This window comes from Enhydra lutris, unplaced genomic scaffold, assembly GCF_002288905.1.
Source record: "Enhydra lutris kenyoni isolate GAN:26980312 unplaced genomic scaffold, ASM228890v2 scaffoldscaffold9, whole genome shotgun sequence".
In the NCBI taxonomy this organism is placed as follows: Eukaryota; Metazoa; Chordata; class Mammalia; order Carnivora; family Mustelidae; genus Enhydra; species Enhydra lutris.
Window position 1 is genome coordinate 23,802,593 of NW_019154093.1, and position 18,840 is coordinate 23,821,432.

The 18,840-nt window shown below is 54.5% G+C and overlaps 1 protein-coding gene and 1 non-coding gene across 2 annotated transcripts in view; one reads left to right on the plus strand and one right to left on the minus strand.

Annotated features, from left to right (window-relative positions):
- The window catches only part of LOC111143146 (acyl-CoA thioesterase 11), a 47,291-nt gene extending 28,509 nt beyond the window's left edge, over positions 1-18,782 (plus strand). The window contains exons 4-16 of the mRNA XM_022496648.1: positions 3,029-3,089; positions 4,194-4,292; positions 4,751-4,886; positions 6,783-6,939; positions 8,329-8,448; positions 10,394-10,538; positions 11,829-11,884; positions 12,679-12,745; positions 13,109-13,192; positions 14,239-14,372; positions 16,978-17,109; positions 17,759-17,885; positions 18,611-18,782. Of these exons, the coding sequence (XP_022352356.1) occupies positions 3,029-3,089; positions 4,194-4,292; positions 4,751-4,886; positions 6,783-6,939; positions 8,329-8,448; positions 10,394-10,538; positions 11,829-11,884; positions 12,679-12,745; positions 13,109-13,192; positions 14,239-14,372; positions 16,978-17,109; positions 17,759-17,885; positions 18,611-18,766 (1,474 nt within the window). The 3' untranslated portion in view covers positions 18,767-18,782. The remainder of the gene's footprint in view (positions 1-3,028; positions 3,090-4,193; positions 4,293-4,750; positions 4,887-6,782; positions 6,940-8,328; positions 8,449-10,393; positions 10,539-11,828; positions 11,885-12,678; positions 12,746-13,108; positions 13,193-14,238; positions 14,373-16,977; positions 17,110-17,758; positions 17,886-18,610) is intronic.
- On the minus strand, positions 3,879-3,951 carry TRNAK-UUU. Its single transcript has one exon. It is a non-coding gene; the product is annotated as a tRNA-Lys (tRNA).
- Positions 18,783-18,840: the final 58 nt, after the last annotated feature.

The window sequence follows — 18,840 nt, forward strand, 5'->3', positions numbered from 1 at the left end:
TTTAGCTTTGCTGGGACTCAAGGAGCATTCCAAGCCCTTGGCCCAGGACAGGCTGCAGGGGGCTGCACACAGTGTTCTGGCCTTGTCCTTAACGAACAGGCCACATTTCCTATATATCTGGGGGTGAGTGTGATGGCATAGAGGGTAGTCAAAGGGGGCTTCCTGGAAGAGGTGTTCGAGCTGGCTTCAATACCATCAACACCATATGTAGTGCCCCTCTAAAAGCCAGGGGAGTGGTGTCTGGGCCAGTTCTAAGTCTCTGCTGTCAACACAGTTTTTGTCACTCTGAGGAGCTAGGGAGGAGAGGACTGGGAGTAGGGAGTGGGCATGTGTTGATGGATGGACCTGCTGCAGGACTCAGAAACTGAAGGTGAGTCTGGGCCAAGGAGGGTGTGGGTGGAAGGGGAAGCCAGAAAAGATCCTGGGAAGGAAGGCCAGCTGGGGATGGGTCTGGAGCAAGGCTGGTGACCAGGAAAGGCCTAGCTGCCCCTGAGGAAACCTGCAGAAGGTTTTTTTGGTTTGTTTTTGTTTTTGCCATTTAAAGATATTTCAAAATGTATCTCTCAGTGGTAAGAACTTTTAAACATAACCTCAACATCATTGCTACACCTAAACAAAACTAGCAGTAATGTCTTACGAACGTCAAATATCCGGTCAGCATGCAGGGGCCCACACTGTCTCCTGATTTTGTTTTTATTTTGCTTTATAGTGATTTTTGTTGTTCAAGTCAAGATTCAGATAAGGTTGCAGTTGGTTGCTGTGTCTCTTAAGTCTTTTTTATCTACAGGGGCTTCCCCTCCCCCAGCATCCTGCCCCCTCACCATCTCTCCTTTTTCCCTCACAATTTATTTGTGGAGGAGACCTAGTTCTTTGCCCTCTCAAGTTCTCCACCATCTGGGTTCTGCTGTTAGCATCACTGCGGTGTCATTTAATATGTTCTTCTGTCCCCCGCCAGTAAATTGGTCCTGGGGAAGGGCTTGCACAGGGCTCAGACTGTGGGAGCTGCCTCTGTGGGATGTGAAGTACACCCAGAGGCAGAGTTGGGGAGCTAGAGGCTGGAGGGGGCCCCTTAGGAGGCTGGGCAGTGACCCCAGGGAAGGAGCCAGTTTTGGCCTGAGCTTTGGGATGGAAGAGTGTCAGGAGGGAAGAGGAGCTCGGGAGTTCAAATGGGTGTCTGCCTGGCTTTGGGGAAAGCTAGTGAGGAGGAGGGTAGCGGGAGGAGTGGGATGGGAGGGAGAGGAGGAGGAAGAAGAGGTAGAGGGGGAAGAGGAGGAGGAGGAAGAGGGAGAAGAGGAAGAGTAGGAGGGGGAGGAAGAGAAGAGACACAAACATCTCTTTAGCACCACAGAAAGTAGACTGTTATTTTAAGGATCATGGAAATTTTTTCTTAATTTCTTATCATGAAAACTTCCAAGACTCTAGAAAACTTGAATAGTGCAATGATCACCATCAGTGAGATTCAAGAATTAACTTTTTTTTTCTCAGTATGCTTTATCTATATATGGATAAATAGATACACATACTTCTCTCTCTCTTTTCTCAAGTATTTGAAAGTAAGTTACAGACATCATGACACCTCATCCCTCCATGTGTCAGCACCTATCTCCTAGAAACGACAGTCCTTCCATGCCTATTAGGACTGAGGGCAAAATAAACAGAAATGGACAAGTCCTTGGCAAACGTGACTTTCTATTATTTATGGAGCTTGTGCTGTGGGGCTAGGCCTGGCACTGGCTCTGTCACACCTCCTCTCACTTGACCCTCAGTAGTCGTGCATCTTGGTACTTGACAGACAAGGAGCTAGGCTCAGAGACACAAAGCAACTCATCCAAGGTCACACAGCTCCGTAGTGTGACAGTCATGCCAGAGCTGGACTGGAACCCAGGCACCTGTGACTCTTCTCACTGTGGCCACTGCCACCCCGTGAGAGGCAGGCCTGTTGGAAGGGACCCTGCCTAGTTTTGGGGAGGAGGCTGTACATTTGATGAAGAAATTCGCAGAGTGCTCTCTATGTTTGTGAGCCAAGGCACAGAGAGATGAAAGAACTTGCTCAAGGTCACCCCAGACCCTGTCTGGCTCTTCCTCCTTGTCTTTCAGAGGGGCACCCTCAGCTGCCTCCAGTTAGACACAGAGCGGGTGAGGTGGCTCCTGTAGGGATTCTGACTGTTTATCTGGACATGGGAATTATTCCAGAGGGACAGGCTACAGCTGGAAAGAGTGGGGCCCCTGTAGTCCACAGAACCCTGGCCCTGTAGCCCACAAAACCCTGCAGCTGGAAAGAGTGGGGCCCCGGTAGTCCACAGAACCCTGGCTCTGCTACATTTTAGCTGGGTGATCTTGGGCAGATAGCTTGCCCTCTCTGATGTTTGATCCCCCTAAACCCACCTGTCAAGTTTATTTGGAGGCTCTAATGAGGCAATGCACGGTGCTGGGCACAGAGTAGGCATCTTTTAAACGTTCCCATTTTCCTTTTCACCCTCTTGTTTATAGTTCCTTGGACTTAGTAGGCATTCAGTAGATGTGGAATGCATGAATTCAGTAGGCCACTATTTTTGGAGGACCTACCCTGTGCTGTGTGCTAGGCTTCCAAGGGTCAAGGGGGAGCAAGACAGATGTGATCCTGGCCCCGGTGGAACTTAAGGATTGTGGGGGAGACAGAGGCCCATCTGTTGGAAGGAGTATCAGAGGGTGAAACTTCTTGAGTGACAGGGGGTGGGGCAGGGGCCCCCAAGGAGGGGACTGTTGAGCCACAAGCCAAGAGAAGCTTGAGCATTCACGGGATAAGGGGAGATGAATGAAGTCATGCCACTTCTTTCAGCCTCCACCTTCCCACCTGTATAGTGAGATGCTGACACTATCTTGCCAGCTTGCTTTGAGGACTCAGTGACATTGCTGATGTGACCACGGTCTGTAAGCCATGACATTGCCTTGCTGGGTCCCCTCAGCAGAGGCCCTGCAAGTATCCAGGACTCCTCTTCCTTCCCTCTCTCCCCTCTGGAAGGCCCACCTCTTGCTTTTCTCTCCCCAGTGTCGGACAAGTGGTGAATATCAAGGCCAAGGTGAACCGGGCCTTCAATTCCAGCATGGAGGTGTGTGGGGTGGTTGCTGCCTGGCGGTGGGTGGGTGGGTGGCTGGGGTTTCTACCTCCTCTCCCTTCTCAGCCCCCTGGGCACACTCACACTCATGGGGCCCTGGTGGAGGCAGCAGGTTTCTGAAACAGCTGGCAGGGCTGGGAGGATCCTAAGGCTCTTCCTGTCTGATACCCAATAACACAGAAGGGAAAACTGAGGCCCACGGAGGGGAAGAGACTTGCCTCAGGTCACCAGGTCACATAAATTCCAACCTGAGACTTGACTTTCAGCCTCCTAGGTCTTCACACCTCCCCTCAGACCCTGTTCAGCAGCCAGGTAATCATGGGAAAGTGGGGAAGACAGCCACCAGGCCTGACCCTGGAGGCAGCAGGGCTGGAGCAGGGAGAGCCCTGGACGCCATTGCATTAGCTTACCTCCTGCAGCCTCTGTCTTCCCATCTGTGAAGTGGGAGCATGATTCCTGTGCTGTGGGGTTCTTAAGTGAGCTCTGTGAGTTCTGGGGGAGAGACTGTCTTTCCCACCTGTGGATGGCAGGTCTGGGCAGCTTCCCCTAGCCAGGCCACTGGTTACTGAGGGGCCACTGAGGACAGAGTCCTGATTGCCTCTGGGTACCCCAGACACCCCCCAGAGGCCTGTCTTTTCACTGTAGCCAAGATTTTACCACTTTAAGTGCTTTCCTAGATACAGTCTCATTTTCATTCTCTCCTAGGTATGCTCACTCCCATTTCTGTCATTCATTCATTCATTCACTCATTCACTCATTCATTCATATTTTAAGTAGGCTCCATGCCCAACGTGGGGCTTGAACTCACAACCCTGAGATTAAAAGTCTCATGCTCTACCAACTGAGCCAGCCAGGCACCTTGTGCTTACTCCCATTTTATAGATGAGGAAACCAAGGACCAGAGGACAGAAGTGACTTGCCCAAGGCTTTCCAGGGATCCAGGGGTAGAATCAGAACCTATCTCAGGTTTCTGGCTTTCGAGACTCAGTAGGTGATACAGAAATACAAGGCCGGGCCTGGGCCATCGAGTTGTGGAGCCTCAGGGTGGGAGCTCCATTTCCCCCCTCCTTACTCCTCCCGCCTTTTCTTCCCTTCCAGGTGGGCATCCAGGTGGCCTCTGAGGACCTGTGCTCTGAGAAGCAATGGACTGTGTGCAAGGCCTTGGCCACCTTTGTGGCCCATCGGGAGCTCTCCAAGGTAGGGCACTACACCTGGGTGCTTGTCGTGGCAGGCCAGGACTGGGGCTGTGAGGCTGGGTGTTGGCAGAGGCGTGGAGGAGGGGGCACTTCAGGGAATTCACAGAGAAAGCTTCCCCCAGCTGTGGCCAGACCCCAGGCACCTTCCCTCGTTCCTCTTCCCCACCTCTCCCTGTGCGTCTCACGTGGGAGTCTTCAGATCTCACCATTCCCTTACGTGTCCTATAGGACCTCCCACCCCCTGCATCCTCTGTGCCTTTGCCCAAGAAAGGGGACTGGGGACATTTGCAGGATGAAAGTGACAAATCAGCCAGCGTGGAGACAGGAGGACAGGGACAGAGAGGGGACGAAGACTTGTAACAATCTAGCAGCAGCCCCAGGTGTGTGATGGGGCACAGCCCTTCCTGCTGCTTCAGGAGATCTCTCCTGAGCATCACCCATGCTGTCCCCCGCCCACAGGTGAAGCTGAAGCAGACTACGCCATGCACAGAGGAGGAGAAAACAGAGCACAGTGTGGCTGCCGAGCGCCGGCGCATGCGGCTGCTGTATGCGGACACCATGAAGGACCTTCTGGCCAACTGCGTCATTCAGGACGGTGAGCAGTCGGGGGTGCGGAGGGCAGCTGGCATCCTGCGTGCCCCCCTCTGTCTTCAGTCCCCACTGGGCAAAGGGAGAAAGAGAGGCTCCTTGGGACGTCTACTCACTGGCCTGATGGCCCTCTTGTCTCAAGGTCTCCTTCAGGGAAGGGCGTGTTTGGGCATCTTGTTCAGTTCCCAGGAGCCGTGAGGATGGAATTAGGATGTGAGGAACCCTTTGTTATCCACGGATTGTATTTGGATCTTTAGGTTTCGGGGTGTTTGGGAAGGTACTACTGAGCATGGCTGAAGACTGTAGGATTTTTTAAAAAGCATATCTGTCTATCTATCCATCCATCTATCTGTCTGTATGCTTTATATATATAAAAATATATGCACGCACATATATATACATATAGATATATATACACACACATACATAAATAATATAGATGTAGATAAACATATAGAATAAAAAGCGAGACTCTCCTACACAGAAGCTGGGTCCTCTCTAGTTACTCATTTTGGGGCACCTTTCCAGAAGATTCCCTGCATACTTAAGCATACTATGTATTATTTATCCCTCTCTTTTTACCCAAAAGGGAACAGACAGTACATACTGTTCAGTGTCTTACTTCTTTCCCCTTAAGAGTACATCTTGGAGATTGTTCTATACCAGCACATAAAGATCTCTTGTGGAGTGGTAGGATTTTAACAGATGGAGAGACAAGGAAAGGTTTTCCTGACGGAGAGCACAGGCTGGGCAAAGGCCCAGGGGGGTAACCTTGGATTCACTCACTGATCTCCAGAGCAGTAGGATGTGGAGTCTTCCTTGAACCCTAGACAAGGCAACTGTAGGACAATTCAAATGTAGTTCAGCGGCCCAGAGTGGGAGAGAGCAGGTGCGAGCAGTTGGCCCCATAAAGCAGAGAGAGGGGCTCCCAGTTCCACGTGCCTTATGTATGTGGGGTCTGGGGGCTGTGGCTGGGGAGGCCTGGCTCTTCCTACTGTCTTTGAGACCCCCCTAGAGCTATCCATCCACTGCAGCCCTCCCAAACCCCTCTTGTCCTGACAGCCTCTCTACCCCAGGGTTAGTCCAGATGCCTTAGTGCGACATCCAGGCCCTGGGCTGGCCATTCAGCTTGACCTGGTGCTGACCTATTATTTGCCCTCGGCTCCATCTAAGCCAAGGCTTCATTGCTTCCTATGACTGTCCTACCTGTCCTGTCTCCAGATCTCAGCTCAGGTCCCCTTCCACCTCCCCTTGTGCCTGTCTGTGGCATCTCGGAGCAGCCTGCCAGTGAACGGCCACCTCTTTGATGGGCTGTCCCTGACGAGGTCTCTCTTCCTGGTTGATGGGAGATGCACGGCTCCCCCTTGGGTTGGAGGGTGGGTCATATCAGCATCTGCTCCTCTGACCCCCAAGGCCCTGCCTGCTCTTGGGCCTCTCCTACTGAGGATCTCCCGATGCCATTGCCCCTGACGGACAGGGCCTGTCAGGGCAGAGGGAGGGAAGAACTATCCTTCTGAGAGTCTGTCTCCTGAGTTTGGTGCCAAGCACTCTGGAATCACTATCTCACTTCATCTTCACAAACCTCGTGGGTTGGGTCTGACATACCCCTTCACCAATGATGAAACTGAGGGTCAGAGAGGTTCCCTGACTTGTCCAAGTTGTGTCCAGGTGTGTCTTCTCTACAAGTGGGTGTCCTGCCCCCTGCCCTTCGACGACCTCACCTCCCTCATCCTGAGCCCTCCTGTTCCTCAGCTGAGGCCGGCGCTCTCGGTGCTTAGTCGATACAAGACTCTGGGTGACTGGAAGTGCTGGTGGCAGGGGTCCCCGGGTTTGCCCTGTGGGAGGGTCTGCCCTTGAGAACCTTTCCCCTTCCCACTCTCTCCCTCTGCCCTTCCTGGGTCAGATCTGGAGAGTAGAGACTGCAGCTGCACGGTACCGGCAGAAAAAACCCGTGTGGAAAGCGTGGAGCTGGTCCTGCCCCCCCATGCCAATCACCAAGGCAATACCTTTGGGGGCCAGATCATGGCCTGGATGGAGAACGTGGCCACCATCGCAGCCAGGTGAGGAGAGAGAGCGCTGCCTCTGCCTCCCCTCCTTTCTCTCCCTCCTTCCCTTGGCTGGCTCCCTCTAGGGGGAGAAACCCCAGCTTGGAGTTGGCATTCAAGGCTTCGGGAGCTTGGCTGTTCTGTCAGGGGAAACCTAGGGCTTTGAGAGCCAGAGTGGAGTGATTTTTCTGTGAGCTGGCCGTCCCCTCCTCCACACGGTCCTCATCACCTGCGTGGGAAATGCCATGCCCCTGGCCCAGCGCTAGGGCCTCCTCTTGGCTGGGTCCTGCCTGCTTTCTTCCAGTATTTTATGCTCGCTGCACCTGAAGCCATCTGCCCTTCCCTGTTCCCATTCTCCGCGTTCCCATCCTCTGCCTTTGCTCCTGGCCACTTCCTCTCCTTTTGATCTGCTAAAATCCACGAAGCCTCTTTAACTGTTCCCTTTTCCCTAGAGGTGAAAACAATTCCTTCCTTCTTCTAGAATCTCTGCCCTTGTCCGGGGTTTGTTCTCTAAATATGGGGGTATTTTTTTATAGCTATGGTAACTGACACTCACTGCCTGACCCTCCTGCCTCTAGGGCTTTGTGTTTCTGTTCCCTCTGCCGGGAGTGCGCTCTACCCCAGGGTTAGTCCAGATGTTAGTTAGGTTAGTTAGGTTAGTCTGGATGCCTTAGTGTGGCATCCGGGCCCTGGGCTGGCCATTCAGCTTGACCTGGTGCTGACCTTTTACTTGCCCTCAGCTCCACTTAAGCCAAGACCTCATTGCTTCCTGTGACTGTCCTACCAGTCCTGTCTCATCCTATCCTCTCCCAGGAGTGCCCTCCTCAACCCACATCTTCCTGAGCCAGAGGAATTATTCCTCACCTCTAAAGAGCCTGGCCCACACGGCCCCTCCCCTGTATTGACCCCCTGGGACCCAGTGTACAAACAATGCCATTTTGGGCAGACCCACCTGCGTGTGCGTGTACGGTAAGCTCTCAGAGGAGGGTCACAGCCCAGATAGTCAGGGAACCCTTCCTGGAGAAAGCTCTTCAGCTGAGCCTTGAATGACAAGTAGCTTTGGGTAAGGGGAGGGCTTCTAGATAGTAGAAGCAGCTGGTGCTGGGGTGTAAAGGTTGGGGAACAATGGGGAAGGAATTAGCCCCAAGCCCTGTCCTTTCATCTTCCACCTCAAGCTCAGCTGCTTGCTAGTGCTGCATAGACCTGAGTGTTCTAAGCTGCAAAATGGGACTTTAGTTCTATTCCCCTGGGCAGAAGCATCCCAGGTTGGGTGGGAGTGGGTGGACCAGAGGGCAGTGCATGTGGGCTGGGTCTGTGGCTGGGGGTAGGGGGAAAGGTTGGCCCAGGCCTGTGGCTAAAGCACTGGGGCGTTTGTCCTGTCTCCCCAACCCTGGCCTCCTCCAGCCGGCTGTGCCGTGCCCACCCTACGCTGAAGGCCATTGAGATGTTCCACTTCCGGGGCCCCTCCCAGGTTGGGGACCGCCTGGTGCTCAAGGCCATCGTGAACAACGCCTTCAAGCATAGGTAAGGAGTGGGACCAGGGCCCCTTGGGATTGAGGGCTCTTTTGGACCTAGTCGCAAAGCTGCCAATGCCGCAGATAAAAGGCCCATGAAGTCTAAAGCCTGCCCAGCAGCAGGGCACCCTCACCATGACCGAGATGCAGCTCTGCTGTTCCCTGCTCTGGGCTCTCCAGCCCTGTGGCTCCTGGGGTCTCCAGTCATTCCCTATGCTCCTTGTGTCTCTGTTTCTCTTCCTGGCTCCTGCCTCTGGGCTGTGCTCACATCATAGGGCCCTCTCTTGCCAGTGTTCTGTCATTTATCAAGTCTTTCCATACCTTTCTCCTAAAACAATAATTCCTTCCCAGAGTCCTTAATTTGGAATGAATCAGATACTTCTGAGAAAGCTTACTTTAAATATGTATCTTTGTTGATTTCAAAGATCATAATGGAGTTGTTAAAAGTGAGGGAACAATGGGACACCTGGGTGGCTCAGTCCACTTAGCATCTGTCTTCAGCTCAGGTCATGATCCAGGGTCCTGGGATCGAGCCCCACATCAGGCTTCCTGCTCAGGGGGGAGTCTGCTTCTCCCTTTCCCTCTGCCCTTCTGCGTTCATGCTGTCAAATAAATAAAGTCTTAAAAAAAAAAAAAAGTGAGGGAGCCAGGCTCCCTGGGTTTAAGTTTGGCTTACCTTTTATTGGCTGTGTGGCTTTAGGCAAGTTATTCAACATCCCTGAGTTTCAGTTCTTTTTTTTTTTTTTTTTTTTTAACATTTATGCTGTTTGTTTGTTTGTTTATTCATTTATTTCAGGGAGAGAGAGAGCCTGAAGAACAGGGTTGGAGGGGGTGGGGTGGGGGTGGGGTCTGGGGAGGACCAGAGGCAGACGGAGAAAGAATCACAAGCAGGCTCTGTGCTCAGTGTTCAGTCCCACACAGGAAACCACCCCACGGTCCTGAGATCATGACCTGAGCCGAAATCAAGAGTCAGACGCTCACCCGTCTGAGCCACCCAGGCGCCCCACTTCAGCTTCAGTTCTTTGGCCTGTGAAATGAGGCTCAGCATGATGACATTGCGGTTGTGAGGGTTCAGTACGGTCTAACTGGCACATTGACAGGAACCGTGCTGGGCAGCATTATCACTGTTCTGGCCATTCCTCACGGTCTGACCCACACACGGTCTGCAGCTGTGGTGGGGGAGGGGTGGTGGAGGGAGCAGGGGTGGGGTGGGGTGGGGGGGTGGGGGAGTGGGTGGGTTGGGGTGGGGAGCCCTGAACTAGCAACTGCAAGTGCAGCCCAGCTTCCCTTCCTGGCTGCTGTGGGACCTTGGCCCAGTGACTGTCCTGTCCTAGGTCCTGGTTCACCCTCTGCATAACATCCACATGCTGGGATCATCAAGCTTCCTGAGAGGGGGGCACAGGGGTGGCTGCTTTTTATAAGCCATGAAACAGCAGTGAGTTAGCTGTCGGGAGCACAGCTGTTAGGGCCCTCGTGAAGGTGTGTGTAGGGAGCATTATTTCCAAGTAGGAAAAAGTACTCACGTCCTTCCAGAATCCTTTGCAGTTTACATGTGTTTTATATACATGATATGTACATATCTACGTATATGTGTGTACGTGTTATATACATTTATTCCATTACATAGTATATATACATAGACACGTACATACATGTGTGTATATACTTGCTTAGTGCCCTGTTCCCCAGCTGTTAGCACATGAGCACACGGACCGAACCAGTGTATTCCTTTCTGGGGCCCCAGTGACTAGCCTAGGGCCAGGCCTGTAGTAGGTGCTCTGTAAACAGTGATGGAAGGGAACAGTTCTGGGTTTCCTACCAGAGGGATTCTGATCTGGGCTGCTGGGAGAGCCGCAGGAGTGTGTGTGTGCACACATGCACGTGTGTGTGTTGGGGAGGGGGCATGCGCTCAGGAAGGTGGGTCCAGCATGGAAGCGGCCTTCCTTCCCCTTCAGCATGGAGGTGGGCGTGTGCGTGGAAGCTTACCGCCAGGAGGCTGAGAGCCATCGGCGGCACATCAACAGTGCCTTCATGACCTTCGTGGTCCTGGACGCGGATGACCAGCCTCGGACACTGCCCTGGATTCGTCCCCAGCCGGGGGTGAGTGGCACCCTGCCCCACCACCAGTTCCCCTCCCCTCCCTCTCTGCCCAAGGGTGGTGGGGCCTGCTAGCCCCTGATGTAGCCGGAAAGTGATGGGCTCAGCCCTGCCCCTCTGCGGGGGCACAGCCAGCTTGCCCCATGACCCACAGAGACGCCCCTTGTGCAAGGCAGGCACCCTGGTCTGCCTGCAAGAACAGGGCGCCGTGGATGGGCCTAGCTCAGTTAGGTGTTAGCAGGCATTCAGCGAGCCTGCAGAGTCAGAGGAGCGCTGGCTTTGGGGTCAGATGTGAGTTGGAAGCCCTCTCTGCCGTGTTCTAGTGGGCGCCCTCTGTCAGTTTCCAGTCTCCGCCCATACAGCAGGTGTGTCTGCACTCCTGCCTCCCGGGGATGTGGGGGGTATCTGAGGGGCGCTGAGCCCCATAGGTACTCAGTAAATGGTGACCATTATGAGGAGGTGACAGGAGAGCAAGAAGCATAGAGACCAGAGTCAGGGGCTTGGGTTCAAAGCCCGTCTCTTAAAAAATGCCGTCTTGGATCTCCTGGGGCTTCCCTCTGGGGGTGCCGAGGGGTGACCTTGGAGAGGCATTCCCTCTCTCCAGGATGGTCCTCCACCCTGCCTACCTCACAGGGCCAAGCATTGGCTGTGAAAGACCCCCACTCCACAGCTGGGCTTCTGCGGGGGAGGGGTGGAGGAGGGGTGGCGAATAGTTCACAGGCACTCTCAGCTTGGGCCAGGTAATGCTCATGAGTGGGGAGACACCAGAAGCAGTAGTTAAGAGGCTGGACTCCAGGTCAGGCTGTCAGGGTTCCGTTCCTGGCCCCACTCCTTACATCTACAACCTTGGGTAAGCCACCCACCTTTCTGTGCCTCAGTTTCCTCCTCTGCAAAATGAGGGTAAGATGAATACCAACTTGAGAGGGCTGTGGCGAGGCTTGACACCTGCACGGAAGGCGCTTCAGAAGCGTGCCGGGTAGCAGCAGATGCCCAGGAAGCGTGGGTTCTTACTAGCACTGTCTGTGCCCTTTGCGATCCCCTTGTGGAGAGGAGGATGTTGAGGCCCAGCGAGTGCAGGTGGTGCTCCCAGAGTCACTCAGAGAGTCTGGGGGAAGCAGGGGCTGCAGCTCAGAGACTCAGGCCTTTCCTGTCCAGGTTGCTTTGCCTTGGGCTGCCCCCGTGAGACCCGAGCTCCACGTCAGGGCTGCAGGGCCTCCTCATGCCTTGGGGGGCAACAGTAATGTGGGTGCTCGCCCGGCCCGCAGCACAGTCTGTCCCTGCGTCTCTCCCCAGGATGGCGAGCGGCGCTATCGAGAGGCTAGCGCCAGGAAGAAGATCCGGCTGGACAGGTGAGTGTAGGTGGTGGGAGGGGACACAGGTTCAGGGCTGTCCGCCTGCTCCGTGGGCCCCAGGGACTGGCATTTCTTCAGTGCCGCCCCTGTGCTAGGCACTGGGCTGGGGCCTTTACGTCCACACAGCCTTACTAGCCAGTGGTCTTCCTGACCCAATGTCTGGGCGAGGACACTGAGCAGAGGGATTAGGCGGCCATGGGTATACAGATGGGAATGATGGGCGGAGTGAGACTTTGATCCTGGCAGGGTCTGGCCACTTCTGAATCCTGGGTTCCTTCCCTTGACCGCGATGAGTGTTGGGTAGGTCCTGAGAACAGAGGCAGTTGCTCAAGACGCACAGCCTGGTGTGGCCCATGGCTGCTGAAGCACTTTCCACGCTGGAAAGTGCTGGAAATATGCTGGGGTTTGCCATCTGTGTGGACAGGAGAAGTGTGAATCTACAGATCACTTACCATAGGCCGACCCTCCCCACCATGATGACCCTATGAGACAGGTGCAATGCCCAGCCCCACTGTACGGAGGAGCCCACTGAGGCACGAGGGCAAAGCTGCTTCAGCCAAGGCCATCTGCTCTGCGAGGGCATGGGAAACGAGCCTTCCCCCAGCACCCTGCCCCTGGCTTCACTCTGCTTCTGGATGAGTTCGTATGCTCTCAGCTCCCATTTTCTGGGTGCCCAGCCTGTTTACGTGGCTGGACAGGAGTCCCCTGCTGCAGGGCTGAGCACTGGAAGCGAAGTCTTCTGAAAGACGTGGGCTCCCCAGGGACCATGGTGGTTCTCTTCCCTCTCCCAGGAAGTACATCGTATCCTGTAAACAGGCAGAAATGCCCCTCTCTGTCCCCTGGGACCCTAGCAACCAGGTAAGGCCTCTGCTCTGAGGGGACAGTCCACAGGCCCGTGTTGGGGGTGGGGGGGGTCACTGATTCTCTGTTCTTGTCAGAATGGGTTTGAAAGTAGGCCTGAGGGGGACAGGATACCATGTCATGACTCAAGATTGGTGCAGTTAGCAAAGGGCTTTCCTCTGTCCCCGTTTGGCAGGAGGGAGCTGAGGCCCTGAGAAGAGGGTCACACAGTGAATCTGCCCAAGGCTGGGCCTCCTATCCCGAGGCCCAGGGCCTGGTACCCACCCCCGCTTCTCACCCCTTCACTGCCCAATGTCCCCTCCTGGCCCAGAGCCCCCACAGAAGGGGAGAAGGTGAAGCTTCTCTGTGTGCTCTGTCCAGGTCTACCTGAGCTACAACAACGTCTCCTCCCTGAAGATGCTGGTGGCCAAGGACAACTGGGTGCTGTCTTCTGAGATCAACCAGGTAGCTGGCCCCACCCACCAGATGGCTGACCTTAAGCAACAGAACTTCTCTCAAACCACTCATGTCCAAGGGGGATTTCTTTCTTTCTTTCTTTCTTTTTTTTAATATTTAATTTATTTATTTGAGAGAGAGAGTAGGGCAAGAGAGAGTACACAAGTGGGGGAGGGGGCAGAGGGAGAGGGAGAAGCAGACTCCCTGCTGAGCAGGGAGCCCAATGCAGGGCTCAATCCCAGGACCCCGAGGTCATGACCTGACCTGAAGGCAGATGCTCAACCGACATTTATTTATTTATTTATTTATTTGAGAGGGAGAGAATGAGAGAGAGAGCACAAGAGGGGGAGGGTCAGAGGGAGAAGCAGACTCCCCACTGAGCAGGGAGCCCAAATGTGGGACTCGATCCCGGGACTCCAGGATCATGACCTGAGCCGAAGGCAGTCCCTCAACCAACCGAGCCACTTAGGCACCCCTTAACCGACCTTCTTAAAAGGAATTGGTTTCTCCCATGAAACTATCCCAGTTAGAGAAACACGGTGCTCTCACAGTACCTGGAGTGGAGAACCCCCAAATCTTTCTCTCCTGCCCACCCACCATCTAGCCCCCAACCCCTCATCTCTGCTATTCTCTGCCCTGCTGCTTCCTCCCTCTCTCTGCTCCTTCCTCCCTGCGCAGATAGGGCCAGTGGACAAGCCTGGGTTGAGGGAAGACATGAGCTCTGCCTGTGCCCTGAGGAGAGTCACTGCCCCTCATCTGTGACGTTAGGGTCTTCACCAGGTGCCTGGCTCTGAGGACCCTTTCTGTTGTTGCCTTAGTCACTGCTTCCTAATACACCCTCCTGTCCACCTGTGCCAGATTCTCCCAGCGGCCCATTTCCATGGGGATGAGCCTGAGGCTCAGAGAGGTTGAATAGCTTTCTCACAGTCACACAGCAAGTCAGTGGCAGCCCTGAGCTTCCAGCCCCGGCCTCCAGCCTGGAGTCAGCTCACCCCATGGCCCAGCATAGCCTGGGGAGGAGGTGTGGGACCGAGGCTGCCCTCTGTCCCATACAGGTCCGCCTGTACACTCTGGAGGAAGACAAGTTCCTGTCCTTTCACATGGAGATGTTGGTGCATGTGGATGCCACCCAGGCCTTCTTGCTGCTCTCGGACCTGCTTCGGAGGCCCGAGTGGGACAAGCACTACCGGTGAGGGCTGAGGTGCGGGTGGGGTAGTGCGCTCCGCTCAGGCCTGATGGGGAAGCGGGGCCCTCCGGTGTCCCTTGCTGAGCCGTCCTCCCTGACGCTCAGCCCCTGCTGGCTTTTAGCGGGGCGTGGGGGTGGCGGTGTGAGGGGAAGTGCAGTTACGTGGGCGGGTGTCAGAGTTGAGGGCATTCTGAGCCCTCCGGAGGGACTGAGCCTGAACTGGAGTTGGAGGCCTGGGTTTAGGTCCTGTTTCTGGACCAACCGGCTCTGTGACCTTGGGCAAGTCCCTTCCTTTCTAGGCCTCAGTTTTCCTCCTCTTAACATGGGTACTTGAGGTGTGGGTCATGCATTTACACTCTGGGATAGATCAGTGATTTTCTTTATTATTTTTTTTTAATTTCCCCTTTTTCTTTTTTTGTCTTTTAAATTTCCGTGTTTGGTTTTTCTTTTTATTTATTTATTTGAAAGAGAGAGAGCATGCGCACAAGTGCACGCATGCGCACACGGGGGGCGGAGGGGCAGAGCAGAGGGAGAAGCAGGGAGGCTGCTGTGGGGCTCGATCCCAGGACCTGATCATGACCTGAGCTGAAGGCAGACGCTCAACCAGCTGAGCCACCCAGGTGCTCCTAGATCAGTGATTTTTAGACCATGTTCTGTGGCATTCTGTATCCCCATAGGAGGCTCGGGACCACTTGGTGGGGGTTAGAATGCTGAGGGGGCTGGTGGCCCCCTCCCAGCTTCAGGGGAAGGCATGGAACGGCCAGTTTGATGAATTCACCCAGTCTGCCAGCTCTTCTTAGGGAAATGTGCACGTATTTGTTATTTTTGAATGTAGTGAGTTACTGAATATAAATGTTACTCCTATGAATACATTTGTTCCCCGAATTTACTGATTCTCCATGTGAATATTTTCTTCCTGAATTTAGCCAAGGAAGATAAAGCTGTTCTTAGGAAAACAGCCAAAATTTCAGTATTTAATATGAGAATGTTAAAGTTGAAATTGGTATTTTTCCCAGTTCCCTTAAAGTCATTTTCTGTTGTGCCAACACCTTACTTTGGTCATTTCTCCTGTGGCTGCTCTACGAGGCGCCTGCGTTCCCAAGTCAGTCCGTGAGGAGGATCCGTGCATGTGGGAATTCAGTGAGCAGGTTGTCTGGCAAGTTGAGTTTTGGCAAATTGCCTTCCCCTTCCTACCTCCATCTATCTTACCAGAGCAGGCCTACTTGAGGCTGTTTCGACACAGGCTTTCTGTTTAATCAAAAGTTTTGGTGCACAAAAGACCATTGCTTTAAAAAGCCTAAGTCAGGGGTGCCTGGGTGGTTTGGTCCGTTAAGTGGCTGCCTTTGGCTCAGGTCGTGATCCCAGGGTCCTGGGATGGAGCCCTCTCCCACCATCAGGCTCTCTGCTCAGCAAGGAGCCTGCTTCTCCCTCTTCCTCTGCCCCTCCCTGGCTTGTTCATGTGTGCATGTGTGTGTGCACGCGGGCACATGCTTTCTCTCAACTAAATGAATAAAATCTTTAAAAAACAAAAAAATAAAAAGCCCTGGTCTAGGTGACCCCAAGCCTGTTAGTAGTGACATTCTACAAAGCTGGGAGGTGATTTGGTGGTGGATGTTGGGGGCATTGGGCCTATGGTAGGAAGGCCTCTTGGAGGAGGCAGGCTGATGTGGGCCTTAAAGGCAAAATCAGATCTTGATACTTGATGGGACTGGGGCAGGAGAGTGTCCTAAGGGGAAAGGGAGCCCTTAGCTGCTTCCCTCTACCCTGCCCATAGCACCCTGTTCATGAGGCAGCCTCTGAGGGAGGGTGAGAGAGCAGGGGAGGAGGTGGTAGGGTCAGACATGGTCATGTATGTTTCTGTGTGTGTGTGTGTATTGGTGTAACCCTATGTGTGTATACCTGGACCCACGTGCAGTATGCCTGGGCCTGAGGGGATGTGGCTGTGGGCAGGCTATTTGCCTGAGTCTCAGGCCCTTGTCTATACAATGGGGACAGCAAGAGGACCTATTGCGTCAGCTGCTGTGGGGTTAAATGAGACAGTACATGGAAAGCACCACGAACAGTGTCACATGGCAGGCACTCATAACCAGGACACTGTCACACGTCTGTGCAGGGCCGTGTGCGCACTGGCAGGACCTGTGTCTGTGCATGCTCATGGGCGTGCCTTTATCTGTGCATATCTTTGTTCCCATGTCTGTTTGCATTTGCCTGCGTACCTGTGTGTATGTGTTCACACGTGCTTGGCCTGACCTTCCTGCCCTCCTGTGGCCCCTGCTGAGCAGTGTAGGCGGTCAAGTGTCCCCCCAGACTCTGCTCAAGAAGGCTGAAGCAGGGGCACCTGGGTGGCTCAGTGGGTTAAGCCTCTGCCTTTGGCTCAGGTCATGATCCCAGGGTCCTGGGATCAAGCCCCACATTGGGCTCTCTGCTCAGCGGGGAGCCTGCTTCCTCCTCTCTCTCTCTGCCTGCCTCTCCCCCTTCTTGCGATCTCTGTCAAATAAAAATTAAAAAAACAAAGAAGGCTGAAGCATGGGAGGGCCTGGGCTGGACTGGCTTGTCCCAGGAGCAGCCAGTGTGACTCTCGAGTCCTGACCTCTGGGCCTCCCTATAGGAACGTGGAGCTCGTGCAGCAGGTGGACGAGGACGACGCCATCTACCATGTCATCAGCCCTGTCCTCGGCGGCGATGCCAAGCCCCAGGACTTTGTGATCCTGGCCTCTCGGCGGAAGCCTTGTGACAATGGGTGGGTGCCAGACTGCTGAGGCCGGTGGCGCGCAGGGCTCATCTCCCTCCCTGGGAGGGGGTAGCAGCTTGAACTCAGGGCTCTTCCTGTTTGCTGTGGGACTCCAGGCACTGCTTGGCTTGTTGGGGCTGCCGGGGTCTTGCTATGGGTAAAATGAGGGGTTGCAGCTCCCTTCTGGTTACATGTGCTCTAAGGCAGGGTGGTCTCTGTCCCTAGGGGAGAGGGGGGCGAGGCTGCCTTTCCCCAGACATGGCAGGCCCTTGCTCATGGGCCACCTCCTTGGCCTCCACCCTCTGAAGGCCCCATGTTGACTAAAGAGGGGCAAGGCCAGGACGCACAGCATCACTTCTGTTGGGGACAAGCACAGAAAAATGAAGCGTGAAATCCCAAAGTGTGGGACTCCTTTGAGCATCTGTAGTGGAGCAGCTTTTCCAGAAAAATCTGTGATGAAGCCATGCTGGCTCCTGGCAAATACGGGGCTGCTGACACACAGGCCCTTCCCTCCTCTTTAGCCTGGCCCAGAGCCCCTGTCGGGCCTTTTAAGAGTTTCTGTGCCTCAGCCTCTGGTGGAGTCCTCTGTGTGGAGGGGGCTTTGGCGCCTGAGCTGGGGGAACAGGCCCTCACCTCCTCCATCCTGGCTCTGCTCCAGGGACCCCTACATCATCGCACTGAGGTCAGTTACACTGCCTACACACCCTGAGACGCCAGCATACAGGCGCGGGGAGACCCTCTGCTCCGGTTTCTGCTTCTGGCGAGAGGGGGACCAGCTGACCAAGGTGAGGCCCGTGTCCCCAAACCCCAGATCCTTCCCCAAGGCCACATGCCTATCCAGAGCTTGGTGCTGTGGGCTCAGTCAATTGCATACCTGGGCCCCACCTGCAGGCTCTTTTCTAGCTTTGGGGAGCCGAGGAGTGTCAGGGGCTGAATCTAATCGGTGAGGAGAAAGACAGCAGGGTCTCCAAAACAGCCCTGGATGCCGAGGGCAGAGGCCTGGGTTTCTGATCTAAAATTCATCTCATTATTTACTTGTATACCTCTCTTTTGTCTAGGAAGACTTTATATGGCTCTCAGGGCCAATAAAACTCAGCAAGGCAGTTAGCGCTAATTGAAAATATGGGGGAGGCGTCTGAGGGCCAGTGTGTGTGGGAGGGCAGCACCCAGGTGGGGACGTTGGTGTTTGCTACCTTTATACATGTAACCTGAGGGGCTTCTCGGCACCATCCCTGGGCTTATTTCTAACTTCCTTCCATGACCCTAGAGCAACATTTCTCTGTGCAGGGCTTGGGAGACCCCTTCCCTGTCCTCCAGAACCTCCCCCATCTGACAAAGGGGGCACAGGTTGGCAGTACCGTGTATGGTGACTGAAGGAAGCAGGGTTGTCAGCCACCAGGGTCACACCACTTCATCCCCTAGAGCCCCATAGTGTTGGCCCGGATTTGCTGCCCTCCCCACCCCCTCCCCCGTCCCCCTCCCTGAATGTGGCTTCCTTCCTACCTGGCAGGTGTCCTACTACAACCAGGCAACCCCAGGCTTTCTCAACTATGTGACCACCAATGTGGCTGGTCTCTCCTCGGAGTTCTACACCACCTTCAAGGCCTGTGAGCAGTTCCTGTTGGACAACCGGAGTGATCTGGCCCCCAGCCTCCAGACCCTCTAGCCCCTGCCCCACAGTGGCCACCGCATGCCCACTCCCCCTCCATCCTGCTGCCCGTAGGGACACATTGGCAGTGC